Source organism: Candoia aspera, chromosome 1, assembly GCF_035149785.1.
Source record: "Candoia aspera isolate rCanAsp1 chromosome 1, rCanAsp1.hap2, whole genome shotgun sequence".
NCBI classification, from domain to species: domain Eukaryota; kingdom Metazoa; phylum Chordata; class Lepidosauria; order Squamata; family Boidae; genus Candoia; species Candoia aspera.
The window spans coordinates 232,702,786-232,716,505 of NC_086153.1; the positions used below are offsets into that span (position 1 = coordinate 232,702,786).

Genomic DNA, 13,720 nt, shown 5'->3' on the forward strand with positions numbered 1-13,720 from the left:
TAGCTTGGCAATACATCCAGCAAGAATGGCCAGTGAGACATCTAATGGAGCTAACCTAACCCAGACAGCCCAGGGGTTTCCCAGTGCTGTTGTTCAGTCACCTGGGGCAATACAGTATGGTCAGCAACTTGGAATTTCCAACTGTGCTCCTCAACAGGTGCCACAAAAGGGTGCTTTGGAGAAATTTGTGAACGCACAGGCCAGAGTGCTTGGGGTAAGCATGTTTGCTGTGTTCTTGTTTGAAATCCATGAAGGGTATCAGTATTTCTAGAGCTGTTTGGAGGCTTGTGACCCACTTCAGGGGTGGGATCTGAAGTTCTAAATCTGGGCTTGGGCATTGTCTGGCTCCGGACTATAATCCAGAAAGTTCCGTTCTTGCTGGTTGTTTCTTTTGTGTTTCTAGAAAATCTCTGACTCAGATACGCATTCCTTTCCTTTGCTCTTTAACTGAGAAAATGGAGCACAGCCTAGTTTCAGCCCAATCTCTTTTTATCCCTTCCCTCCGGGAAGTGCAACTGTTGGGAATTTCTCCGGAAGAACTCTGTGATAGGTTGGCTCCAGCCCAAATGGGTTGAAGTCACTTTGTGCTCATGACCATGCTTAACCTCCTCCTGTAAATCTGTAGAAAGAGGAGTGACATGCCTCTCAGAAATTCCTGTTTTGGTCTTCTTTCCTCCCAGAAAGGCCATTCTTCCTGGCAATAGCAGTCCTGCTTGTTGTCAAGGTAGATCATAATCTGGAGTCGTTGTCCAGCACATACTGTCATGGGTGTCTCAAACTGTCCCTTCTCCCCTATTTGGCTTTTTCACCACCACTGCAAGCCAGGCCTCGGGTAAACTCCTGCACTGGAAGCTCAGAAGTCCCAGGACCGATTAAAGAGGGAAGGATCTTTCAAAGGTGGATGGAAAGCGGTCCTTTTCCAGGGGTGCTAACAAATTAGGATGTGTGTCTTTCTCAGATTCAGAGAGCTAATTTCTCTTATGTTGTACGTTTTCCTTCCGTAGGCTGTCCAGATCATGGTTGGGTTGATCCACATTGGCTTTGGGGCTGTCTCACTTTGTCTTCTTCCTTCTGGGTACGTTACCTTGTCTGCAATGGGAGGCAACCCCTTTTGGGGAGGGATATGTGTAAGTATGGACACATTTCTGTTAGTTGTGCACTCTTTCTTTTCTTTTTCAAAGACGTTATTAAAGTTTTAGAAATATAAATACAAAGTATAGAAAAGCTTGAGGAAAGAACTAAAAGAACAAACTAAAAAAGTGCAGAAATATTTAGAAAGAAATACAGAGAAAGTGACTTCTGACCTTCTTCAACACAGATATGGATACAAATATATAATACCTTAATCTCTTACTCTTAACTAATCCTTAATAAACATTATTTCTATCAAAATGATAATTTAATAATCAAAACCCAAAATCAAAACTTTGTTTTTTTCAGTTACAAGCAAATCATCCAGAAATGGTTTCCATGTAGAAATCCAGTCACAGTATTTTCTCTTATCAGTGCTGTCAATTTTGCCATCTCCACCAATTCCAATAATTTCACCATCCATTGTGGGAATCCATTGTTGTCACATACAGAAACAAAGGCACATACAGTACAGGCACTTTATGTCGGTATTAATGGCTGAGGGATGCCTGTAAAAGTGCTGTCTGCCCTGCAGCCTCCCTGGCTTCTCATATTTCAGTTAAAACCCAAGGGGAAACATTATGAGGGATGGTCCATGGGGAGGGAAAAAGGGCATCCCAGTAATAGATGAGGATTCCGGACTCGGTGCCACATTGCAACAAGAGAGTAGGCTCCCAGACGCCACCTAAAGAAATTAGGGAAACATTCCAGTGAATCTGAGGAATGCCGTAGAAAAGAAGAAGCCTCTTTCGTAGGGAAGGGAAGGGAAGGGAAGAAAGAATAATTGGAAGCCAGGTTTTGGGAAAGTAGCACTTAGATTTATTTTCCAAAATAATCTTCAGAACCACTAATGTCTCTTCTAGTCTCTCAGGAGCCCCACTCGAGTTCTCAACGGGCATGTCTGAGTGGAAGCGGAAACAGCTTTCCCTTGCGTGGAATCCTAGCAACCAGCTCCAGGAAGCTCCTCCGCTTTGCCTCAGTCCAGCATTCCCTAACGATTGATCACGCTCACCTCCGTTGGACTGTTTTGGATTTTTCTCTCCTCGCTCTAGGCTGCCAAATCCAAAAGCATTCTGGGTGGCTCCACATAATCAAAAGAAAACAACATGAAAGAACAACTATTGTATATTGTTATATGAGACTATTCTCACAGGTCCCAGATTTTCTGAGATTTTTTTCTCCTTTACATTTCCAGAGGACTACAATCAAATCTTTTCTTTTCCCTTTTCTTTTTCCATAGTTCATTGCTTCTGGATCACTATGTGTAGCAGCTGAGAAGCGTCGAAACCATAATTTGGTGAGAAAGCTACATGGCGTTTGAATTTCTTTTATACTGTTTCTTCTTAAGCACTCAGACCCTTCACACTGTCTGTTGCATTCAGCTACCGCTCGGTTATAACTCAACATTTGGGAAGGGAACGCAACCACAAAAGCCCCACCGACTCCACTTCCTGCCTTGATCAACCTTTGAACCTTCCACGGCTTGCTTCCAGTTGAAAGTTCTGCCCCAAGAGTGGAGAATGTGGAACCATCCAGAATTAGAGCCTGCCCCGGTCCCCGTTTTGCAAGGGGGGTCTTCTCAGGTTCCCTTCATGACGTGCAATCTGCAGCACTGCAGGTCCAGTCAGTACCATGAAAGAAATGAGGAAAGCCCGAAATGGCCAATGACCATGACGTGGCTACTTGTTTGTGTGTGTTCGTGCATTCTCTAATCTTGAGCCAGACTCCGACATTCCTCCTCCTCCTCTGGCTTGGCGGAGAGCCCTGTTGCAGAAGTGTTCCCACATGAGAGCAACCTTAGGAAGAAGCCCAGTGCACTAGGAGTAAGAGGACAAGTGTGGGAATCATCCTGGGAATCCGAGGGAAGAAAGAGTTGCTGATAGGCCACCTACAAGTAGCTTGCTTGCTTCTCCCCTGTCCCTCTTTGGTGTAAAGTGTGTTACTGGCAACATAGAAATGTTTTTGTCTTGTGAAGGGACACGGTATGGATTCAACAGAAGAACATCATTAGCCACCTTAATGGAAGAAATAGCTGTATTCCCAAAAGGGGAGAACTGAAAACATTATGGCACTTTTTAAATTGTCAATATTCTTACTGCTGGCTCCCAGGGTTTCTCTATTCACATCTGTCTTGTGGCCTCTCTGTAATATTGTATAGCTAAAAGGGCATTTAACACTACAATATAACGCTTAGAGTAACGGATGACAACTCAGAGTTCTAGAATAAACTGTGTGGGATTTCTTTCACCAAAATGTTTGGGGGTGAAGAAATCTTACGAGTTTTCCTGTCACTTTTCACCACCTGGCCTTCGGATGGGGACTGACATCCAGAAACAAAAAGAGGGAATTTGGCAGTTTTATAAAACCCTTCCAATGAGTTGTGGGATTTGCATTTCCACTGTGGGCAACCCTAGTGCAGCTGTTTGATACCTGGGCTCTTTTTGAATGTTTTCTGTGTTCACCATTGATTGGTCATGTGCCATTAATCACCTACATAGGTAGACCTTTTCTCTTCCTGGTTTCACCAAGGTTGGGTGTAATTGTCCTTATGGTTTGCATTTATTAAGACGTATGCTGTCTTTGTCTTCTCTCCCCCCCGCGCCTGGTTATTGCTGTTTCTTTTCAGGTGAAATGCAGTCTAGGAATGAACATCACAAGTGCGATAATGGCATTAGTTGGTATCCTGCTGTATATATTAGAACTGGCCATGAATACTACTTCTCTATATAACAGTCCATATAAGACCAACTTTGCAAGGGTAAGTAAACCAATCTGCTCTAGCTGTTCTGCAGAATCCCTGAAGCTAATGATCAAACTGCTTTTTTTCTTTGGGAAGTTTTTCCTTGTGATCAGCTGAAAACTTCTGTGTTGTAAATTATGCCAAATATTCATTGCAATTACCAGCTGTTACATGCTGGTCATGCTGAACACAAAGAGATTGTGTTAAAAATTCTAAATCCTTACAATGTTTCCCCAGCTATTGGGAAACAGTTGATCAACCCCCTTGACTCATAGCTTTTGTTGCCCTGGTGAAAGCTTAGTTAGCGTGTCCCCAGTTATGGCATGTTTTTGGGGGTATTTGGGGAATCAAAGGTAATAAGGCCAATGATCCCTCAGGTGCCAATGTTGAATATCCCTTAGCCATGTGGCTGGGGGCTGCATCTCGGTTTTGGAAAGATTTGGCACCTCTACCTTTAAGGTAAGTAATTTAGCCTTTCACATGTTTTTTTCCTTTTCCTTCTTTCTTTTGTTGGTCTCATCTGACTTGGACTTGTTATTTCAGGAGAAACCACAATCAGTCCCGTATGTTTTGTAACACTTATTCTGGTCTAGTGGTTAAGCAATGGGCTAGAAACCAGGGGGCTGTGAGTTCTAGTCCTGCCTTAGGCATGAAAGCCAGCGGGGGACCTTGGGTCAGTCAGTCTCTCTCAGCCCAACTCACCTAACAGGGTTGTTGTTGTGGGGAAAATAGGTGGAGGCAGGAGCATTAGGTATCAATCGAAGCTAATATTTGTAGCTCAGGGTTGAACTGTGCAGTCCCTGGTGCTCACTGAGCCTTGTTGTTTTCTTGCAGACGTTTCCTTGCCAGACTAGGCAACATCTTCAGTGTAAAAAGTGGATAGAGCTTTTTGCACTGAAGATGTTGCCTAGTCTGGCAAGGAAACATCTGCAAGAAAACAACAAGGCTCAGAGAGCACCAAGGACTCCACAGTATTAGGTATGTTCGTCACCTTCAGTTATTTATAAAAATAATAAAGGCGGGATAGAAAATAAATCAGATGGGCAAGCCATTTTTGTTGTTTATTCGTTTAGTCGCTTCCGATTCTTCGTGACTTCATGGACCAGCCCACGCCAGAGCTTCCTGTCGGTCGTCAACACCCCCAGCTCCCCCAGGGACAAATCCATCACCTCTAGAATATCATCCATCCATCTTGCCCTTGGTCGGCCCCTCTTCCTTTTGCCCTCCACTCTCCCTAGCATCAGCATCTTCTCCAGGCTGTCCTGTCTTCTCATTATGTGGCCAAAGTATTTCAGTTTTGCCTTTAATATCATTCCCTCAAGTGAGCAGTCTGGCTTTATTTCTTGGAGGATGGACTGGTTTGATCTTCTGGCAGTCCAAGGCACTCTCAGAATTTTCCCCCAACACCATAGTTCAAAGGCATCGATCTTCCTTCTCTCAGCCTTCCTTATGGTCCAGCTCTCGCAGCCATATGTTACTGCAGGGAACACCATTGCTTTAACTATGTGGGCCTTTGTTGTCACTGTGATGTCTCTGCTCTTGACTATTTCATCGAGATTTGTCATTGCTCTTCTCCCAAGGATTAAGCGTCTTCTGATTTCCTGACTGCAGTCAGCATCTGCAGTAATCTTCGCACCTAGAAATGCAAAATCTCTAGGTAGTCTGCTTCTACATTTTCTCCCTCTATTTGCCAGTTATCAAACAAGCTGGTTGCCATAATCTTGGTCTTTTTGAGGTTTAGCTGCAAGCCAGCTTTTGCACTTTCTTCTTTCACCTTCATCATAAGGCTCCTCAGTTCTTCTTCGCTTTCAGCCATCAAGGTGGTATCGTCTGCATATCTGAGATTGTTAATGTTTCTTCCAGCGATTTTAACTCCAGCCTTGGATTCCTCAAGCCCAGCATGTCGCATGATGTGTTCTGCGTACAAGTTGAATAGGTAGGGTGAGAGTATACAGCCCTGCCATACTCCTTTCCCAATCTTAAACCAGTCCATTGCTCCGTGGTCTGTTCTTACCGTTGCTACTTGGTCGTTATACAGATTCTTCAGGAGGCAGACAAGATGACTTGGTATCCACATACCACTAAGAACTTGCCACAGTTTCTTATGGTCCACACAGTCAAAGGCTTTAGAATAGTCAATAAAACAGAAATAGATGTTTTTCTGGAACTCCCTGGCTTTTTCCATTATCCAGCGGATATTGGCAATTTGGTCCCTCGTTCCTCTGCCTTTTCTAAACCCAGCTTGTACATCTGGCAATTCTCTGCATGAATTGCTGAAGTCTACCTTGCAGGATCTTGAGCATTACCTTACTGGCATGTGAAATGAGTGCCACTGTTTGATAGTTTGAGCATTCTTTAGTGTTTCCCTTTTTTGGTATGGGGATATAAGTTGATTTTTTCCAATCTGATGGCCATTCTTGTGTTTTCCAAATTTGCTAGCGTATAGCATGCATTACCTTGACAGCATCATCTTGCAAGATTTTGGACAGTTCAGCTGGGATGCCGTCGTCTCCTGCTGCCTTGTTATTAGCAATGCTTCTTAAGGCACATTCAACCTCACTCTTCAGGATGTCTGGCTCGAGCTCACTGACCACAGCATCAAAGCTATCCCTGATATTGTTATCCTTCCTATACAGGTCTTCTGTATAGTCCATGTATAAAGCCGTCTCTTAGGTTGTTGGAAGAGAGTGTTTGTTATGCAGAGTGAATTGTCTTGGCAAAATTCTATCAGCCTATGTCCTGCTTCATTTTGTTCTCCCAGGCCATACTTACCTGTAATTCGAGGTGTCATTTGACTGCCCACCTTAGCATTCCAGTCTCCCGTGATGAAAATAACATCTCTTTTAGGCGTGTTGTCCAGTAGGTGCTGCAGATCCTCGTACAACTGCTCTACTTCATCTTCTTCAGCATCTGTGGTTGGGGCATATATTTGGATCACTGTGATGTTAGATGGCTTGCCCTGAATTCGAATTGAGATCATTCTATCGTTTTTTGGATTGTATCCAAGCACTGCTTTAGCCACTTTACTATTAATTATGAGGGCTACTCCATTTGTTTTGTGGTCCTCTTGTCCACAGTAGTAGATCTGGTGGTCATTTGATGTGAAGTGGCCCATTCCAGTCCATTTCAGTTCACTGATGCCCAAAAGGTCTATCTTTAACCTTGACATCTCACCAATAACCACATCCAATTTGCCCTGGCTCATAGATCTTACATTCCAGGTTCCAATGGTGTGTTGATCCTTAGAACATCGGATTCGCCGTTCACCACCAGCACCGTCGGCTGCTAGCCGTCCTTTCGGCTTTGAGCTAGCTGCGTCATCACGTCTGGGGCTAGTTGAACTCATCCTCTGTTCCTCCCCAGTAGCATTTTGACCATCTTCCGACCTGGGGGTCTCATCTTCCGATGGTATACCGACATATCTCTGGTTGTACTGATCCATTTAGTTTTCACGGCAAGAATACTGGGGTGGGTTGCCATTACCTTCCCCAGGGATCGCATTTAGTCTGACCTCTGTGTCATGACCTTCCCGTCTTGGGTGGCCCTTCACGGTTTAGCTCATGGAATCACTGAGGTGCTCAAGCTCCAGCACCACGACAAGGTAACGATCCTTTGCTGAAGGGACAAGCCATACTAATACCTTATAGGCAGGACATGAATCGATTACAAGTAGGCCATCCATAAGAGCACAAAGATACCATTATCCAATGAAAAGGTAAACCAATATTCAATATTCAAATTATTTTAATTTGCAGATCCAGGGAAAATGCAAGTTAGCTTGTTTAAGGCTATGAAACAGCAAGAAGAATTAAATCAGTTTTCTTGTTCACAAGTCAGTTGGTGGCCTAAGTGTCTGAATGAGGAGACCAAATCCAAGGAATTAAGACCGCAACAAAGCATGGCTCAGAAATAAAACAGATGTAGGGATTCAGAGCAAAAAAAAATGTTTTCTAACGGTGTCCTTTGGGATTACAGAATAGATTTACTCACTAGACTTAACATAGGAAGCCTATTGTATTTTGTGTATTATCCTAAGCAACCAAACATAAATTTCCTTTGTACTGGGAGCTAATATTACAACTAATGTCTTTGGAAAAGAGAGACATTTAAAAAGTACAACTGTAGGAAAAAGCAAAATGCATAGATTTGCCTTTCCAAGCAGAGATTTTCTCCTTAAAACCTGGCTCTGAATCCTTATGCACCCAGCCTGTGTTGTGGAGCTCAATTTGATCCCCCCACCCCATTCATTGTTCTGATGGATGCCTCAGATTTCAGAGCTACATGGCAGGCAAAATTATCCTGGTTCTTGGCATGTTAGATAAAGCTCCTGACATTGGGGAGACCCAATGGGTGAGTTGTGTTTGGTTTGCTTGTTTTTATAAAGACTTGCCAAATTCACATATTTCCTGTGAGTGGAAAGAGAATTTATACCCCCAAAATTCCAGTGTGGGAGTCAGTTTTGATCACCCCTAACCGAGGATTAGACTTTTCTGATTGTCTGTTAAACATCGTCTTTCATAGAGGAAGCTCCTTGATTCTCTACATATCTGGGCAAGTGGCCTAGGAGAGCTGAGAAATTCTGCATCTGTAGAACTATTTAGAATGTATGTTGGATTGTTCTTCTCTGCTCTATCCACCTGACCAGCTTTTTACGGTGAATAAAAGGAGAGAGAGGGCTCGAGTGAAATGTGTGCTATTGTGCAAATATTTATATGTAGCTTTGAAATACGACCGATCCCCGTTTGAGTCTCTGTGATATCTGGAATTTCCCTTTGGGATACTGCAATACAGAAAGATGCCCTGATGTTCCCTGATCTGGTTTTCTCCGAATGACACAGGCTGTACACTGTCCCTATTTTTTCCTGATACAATTGTTCCTCCCAGTGTCTACAAGGAAGCAGCGGGGAGTCCTTTTACTGGGGTAGCACATAGCTGGACTAATTTCTCAGGAAATCACAACTATCTTTCCACATGTCTCCATCTCTACAGAGCGTCGGTATTGGCCTTTCCAGTGTGCTGTTCTTGTTCTACTTGCTGGAGTTTTGTATCACTGTTTCCTTTGCACATTTTGGGTGCCAGGCAACTTGCTGTGCTGATGACCAGGTAAGTATTTGATACCTTAATTGTTTTAGCAGCTCTTATTGAGAAGTTACAGCAGAAGATTACCCATTTTTCTTCTTTATATTTACTCCCACCCTACCTTACCTTTTGCTTGTTTCTTTACGATAACCCTGAGCAATAGGTTAAGCAGTTTTCCTCAACCTCAATAACTAAGCTGTGTGAACTTCAACTCCCAGAATTCCCCAGCCACCATTTTGGGTGATGAATTTTGGGAGTTGAAGTCCACAAAGGTTAAAAGTTGCTGAGGTGGAGAAACACCAGGTTACAGTAAGAGACTGGCTAATCTGAGTTTACCCAATAAGCTTGATAACTAAGAGGGGCTTGAATTTTGACCCAACACCTCTGATTACTTGCTGCTGCCTATGAATAACTTGCTGCTGCAAATTTTTCCCAGTTCCTGTTTTGTTAGAGAAAGTATATCACGAATACAACACAGCCTGTTTTCTCTGACTTTTTAATTCAGTGATGCAGAAGCAGATTTCCTCATTTCAGTGGGCTCAGTCCTAAATGCGTATATTTACTGTAGTAGTGAGGACAGCCAGTGGAAGATTCACCACATTAATTTAAAGTATCTGTCACTTGATCACCGTTTGTCACAATATTAATCATTTTTTTAAAAAGTACTTAGACAAAAAATAGGGTGTTTTTTATTATTTTTAAAAAAATAATGGATTACTTTTAATTCACAGACAAGTAAGACAGAGAACACTCACCTTTGGGGGCCTTCCTTTCACACCTCCTGGTAGGTGGGGGACTGTGAGCAGATGTTCTCTGACTTTCTGGATCAGGCAGGCAGATTTCATCAGGGAAAGGTGTCTAAACGCCCAGACCCCGAGTCATTTGGAGGTTACCTTATAGCTTTCAAGAATTCTCTGTCAGGGCTTTGAGCTCTCAAGGGTTTCAGCCTCCTTATTCTAGGCAAGCACAGCACCGCGGTTAAAAACACACGGCTGGAGCAGCTGTTCCTCATGCCTGGAGCAACAGATGCCCCCACAGGCAGTCAGTATTCTTTGTATTTAGGCATTCTTTTCTGTTACAGACGACCATGGTTTTTGTGCCTTACCAAGTCATCGGAGATGCAGCTACCGTTGCTACTGAACCCAGTCCGTCGTCTTCTCCACCAACCTATGACAATGTGGTTACCAAGTCACAGTAAAAACAAAAAAACACCAGAAGGAATTGTGAGAAGCGTTGCACCAGAGGTCTCGGACCTCGTTTTGTTTTGTTTTCCAGCTTGTTTCTCTTTCAGTCACAGCCTTTCAGCACCAAGTTAAACGGTGACCAGTTTTTAAAGAGCTTCTTTTTACCTGCTAGTTATACTGCTTCTCCAGAAGCAGGAATTTGTGCTGCAGGTCAGCAGCATCTTTGTGAGGGGGTACACTCTCTGCAGTGGATGGTGTGAGCAGTTTATTAGTCCTTTGTTTGTATTCTGGATGGCATTTGCTTTTTATGACAACTGTTCTACGATGCTACAGAAAAGAAAAAGCAGCTAGCAAAACTAAAACACGAATTATTGGTCAAACAGGTCTCATTGGCGCAATAGTAGCGGTTGCATAATCCCTCTCATGCCAAAACAGATCAGTAGAAGTTTGCATTTAACTAGAGTCAACTCTATAGACCTTGTGATACTGTTATTTCCTGTATATGTACAATAAATCTGAATTAGCAGTGCTGATGGAGAGTCTGTATGAGATTGCCTACGAACCAGTTCACGTACTGCCCCAGCTGCCTGTTCAAGTCTCCTTCCTCCCCAGGGAGATGAATTTAGGGGGCAAACTATGGAGAAGGAGGGTCAGAAACGATAAGGAAACGTGTGTCGTCTCCTTCCTGATGCCTCCTCACTAGCCTTAACTGAGACACTGACCCATTTACGGCAGCGTCTGTGGTTCTGCTCTTCGGAAGTGGGAGGAGAGCTGGTGTTTCTTCTTGAAGGTGTCACTTCTTTAAGCCTTTCAGAGCTGGCCCTGGCATTACGAGAAAGGCTGCCTCCAACCCCCCCCCCCAAAAGTTCTTATTCCTCCAGAAACGCCCAGGTCATGGGCCTAGAGCCGCTTGCAAATTAGCGGCAAAATCCAAATGTATTCTGGACAAATGGAGAGCCCTCTGTCCAAAATCTCCAAAAAGAGACTGGCAAGGATTCAGAGTATTGCAAAGCACAAGAAGATTCTGAATCAAAAAAGTATCTTTCATGGACATAGCCTGAACTGTGGATGAAAGAATTAAGCACTCAATTCCATAACCTGTACAGAGAAAAAGAAACAGGGAATTGGCATAATTCAGAAAACAAGTAAAAGAAACTACCACAAAATCCCAGGCAGCATGTTTTCCCTGCTTCTAACATCCAAGAGGGGCTACTAGGGAAAAGGGAGGGCCCATTCCTTGCCTGAGCTTTCTGTATAGAAATCTCCCTTTGTTTCAGTAGATTTTTCCCCATATTCAGCAGGTGGAACAGGCTTAAAACTAGATAAAGAGAACCCAATTAAACAAATGAGTCAAAAACATTATACCTGCTCATTTCCTTCTTGAGGACAATGATCCGAAGCCACATACTTGTGTGTGGCAAAAGGCTGGGAACCTCTAGGATTATCAGTTCATTTGAAGGGGAAATTAAAGTCAGGCGTTTCAATCAATGCTGGAGTCCAGACGCTTGGAAATGGTTTTGTCACCTTTCCTAGGCTGCTGAGCATCAACAACTATCCCCCCCGGCCAGGTCCTGAGAAATCTGCTTTGTTCCACCCTTAACACACCTCCACATTCCTGCACTAGGAAGATCAGAGAGTGAATACCCAGAATGCTGTTCTTTAAGTAAGCAGGACCTCCCACACTCACACCTGATTATCACCCCATTGATTGAAACACCTGACTGTAATTTTCCCTCCAAATGAACTGCTAGGGCTTGAATTGAAGACTGGAAAGCCTGTTACAATATGGGCAAGCAGTGGGATGAAGGTTAGCGTTAGCAATATATATGACATGCAGAATGAGAAATTGCAATATCCAGTTCCAGATCTACTCCCTCCGGTCTCCTCTTCACAGAGCCTCATTTTGCCTGTTCAAGCATGGAAAAGAACAAGCTGTAGGCTATGGAGAGCTCAGGGAGGGGACGGGAAGGGAAATAATCTCAGCACTGAGGGGGAAAAGAAAAAGGTAGAACTGTGTTGCCAAACACAATGCAGAAGAGGGCGATGTAAGGTATAGAAAAATACCATTTGTAAATAAGGAAGATCTATATATATATCCATATAAAGCAATATCATATAGATCTTGGTTGGGGGAGGTTTTTAGGTGCAAATACTAATACTAGTTAATAGCAAGGGGGGGAAGCGATATATGTAAAAAGTTTAAACTAGTGAGCAACACAATGTTACACATTTAAACTAACAAGTCAGGAAGAGAGAGTGGGAAACTCATCAAATGATAATAGCTAACCCAATTAAAGCTTTCAATGTGTGAAGGCCTTGGAATGTCCGGGATGTCTCAAGATAAGAATGTCTATTAACACATGTAAAATAAGGGTGAGGGTCCAGGGGATGAGGCGGTCGGAAGATTGTGCGTCTGAGACCCCAATCAATGGGAGATCAGGCCAGGGAAAAGGTGACGGGCAAAGGGACCTATAGATTGTGAACCCACCTATCCCGGGGCAGGAAAGAGCAACCAAAGAATGTATATAAGGGTCCGAACAAAGGAAAAGGGTGTGGCATCTCTCCTTTCGATCAGACTCTGCGTAGCCTGGTCGAGGTACCCACCGCGCTTTGCAAACCGCTCAATAAAGTAAGTTCCTTTTCAGAACTCTCTGGTCCAGTTTTCGTGATTTTTATATCCAACAAATTGGCGCCCAACGTGGGGCTCTGCACAGCACCTCGGGGCCGGGGGTTTTCCACAGCCTGACCTCCTGGAAGACGCATCCTACCCGGTTTTAGGTAGCCAGGGGGGCAGGACGTGGGGACTCCGGCCTGAAAGCAGAGGTGTTCGAGCCAAACAGACCAAACAGATGGACCATCGGAGGACTCTGAAAAGGAGGAAGGGTGAGGGTGTGGGAAGGATTATGTTGCGGCCCCTGTAAAAGGACCGGGCAACTCCACGCGTGGACCCAGGTGAGTAGACTTGGTGAAAACGAGATTCACTTTAAGACACCTGGGCGGTTGGGGGATTGGGTAGGATTCCCTAGGTTCCGCGGAGTCCAGTGCCCGTGTGTATGGTGTGTGTGTGTGACGCCCCGAGGGCCTCAGAGGCTGGCAAGGCGGAGCGAAAGTGGATCTCCGAGTGCCGCGGTTCCATACCCCCGCGAGGGGATTGGCCGGAGAAGGAGAGAGCGAAAGGATTCTGGCTGGTAGGGAACCAGGAAGAGGGAAGATGGTAACCAATACAGCAACGCGATTTCCTTCAGGATACACCCGACGTTGCGCCTCCCCCTGGTTTAAGGGGGGTGGCTATTGGGGGGTCTCTCAAGGCTCTGAGGTCTAGCGGTCAGGTAACGCCCGCTAACGCGGGCGGTATCGAGAACAAGTTAAGTCCGGACTTTAAAACTAGCCAGCGCTTGCTGGGAGACCGGGCGGGGTTTTGCTCCCGACAGTCAGAGACTTAAAATTGCCAAAGGCAAATCCAGCGCAGGCTGGAGGACTCTACCTCGGGTGTAAAACGACTTGGAGTGACTATAAGGCCGGTCAGGAGTGGGGAAAGAGAGGCAGCACGAACCAATATGGGCAACGGTAAAAGTTCCAGAGGAAA

The 13,720-nt window shown here is 44.4% G+C and overlaps 1 protein-coding gene across 1 annotated transcript; it reads left to right on the forward strand.

The window, feature by feature from the left end:
* Positions 1-10,665, forward strand: LOC134506205 (membrane-spanning 4-domains subfamily A member 15-like). The gene is made up of 6 exons (XM_063316319.1): positions 1-214; positions 1,005-1,127; positions 2,372-2,428; positions 3,758-3,889; positions 8,816-8,974; positions 10,032-10,665. The coding sequence occupies exons 1-6, from the start codon at positions 26-28 to the stop codon at positions 10,146-10,148; spliced, it is 777 nt and encodes a 258-aa protein (XP_063172389.1). The 5' UTR covers positions 1-25; the 3' UTR covers positions 10,149-10,665.
* The last annotated feature ends 3,055 nt before the right edge of the window (positions 10,666-13,720 follow it).

Bases quoted from the DNA above. Each gene is read 5' to 3' on its own strand.
- LOC134506205 (XM_063316319.1), top strand. From the start codon at position 26: ATGGCCAGTGAGACATCTAATGGAGCTAACCTAACCCAGACAGCCCAG. The intron at 3,890-8,815 runs GTAAGTAAACCA...CTGGACTAATTT, and splicing joins ATAAGACCAACTTTGCAAGG to CTCAGGAAATCACAACTATC. The intron at 8,975-10,031 runs GTAAGTATTTGA...TTTCTGTTACAG, and splicing joins CTTGCTGTGCTGATGACCAG to ACGACCATGGTTTTTGTGCC.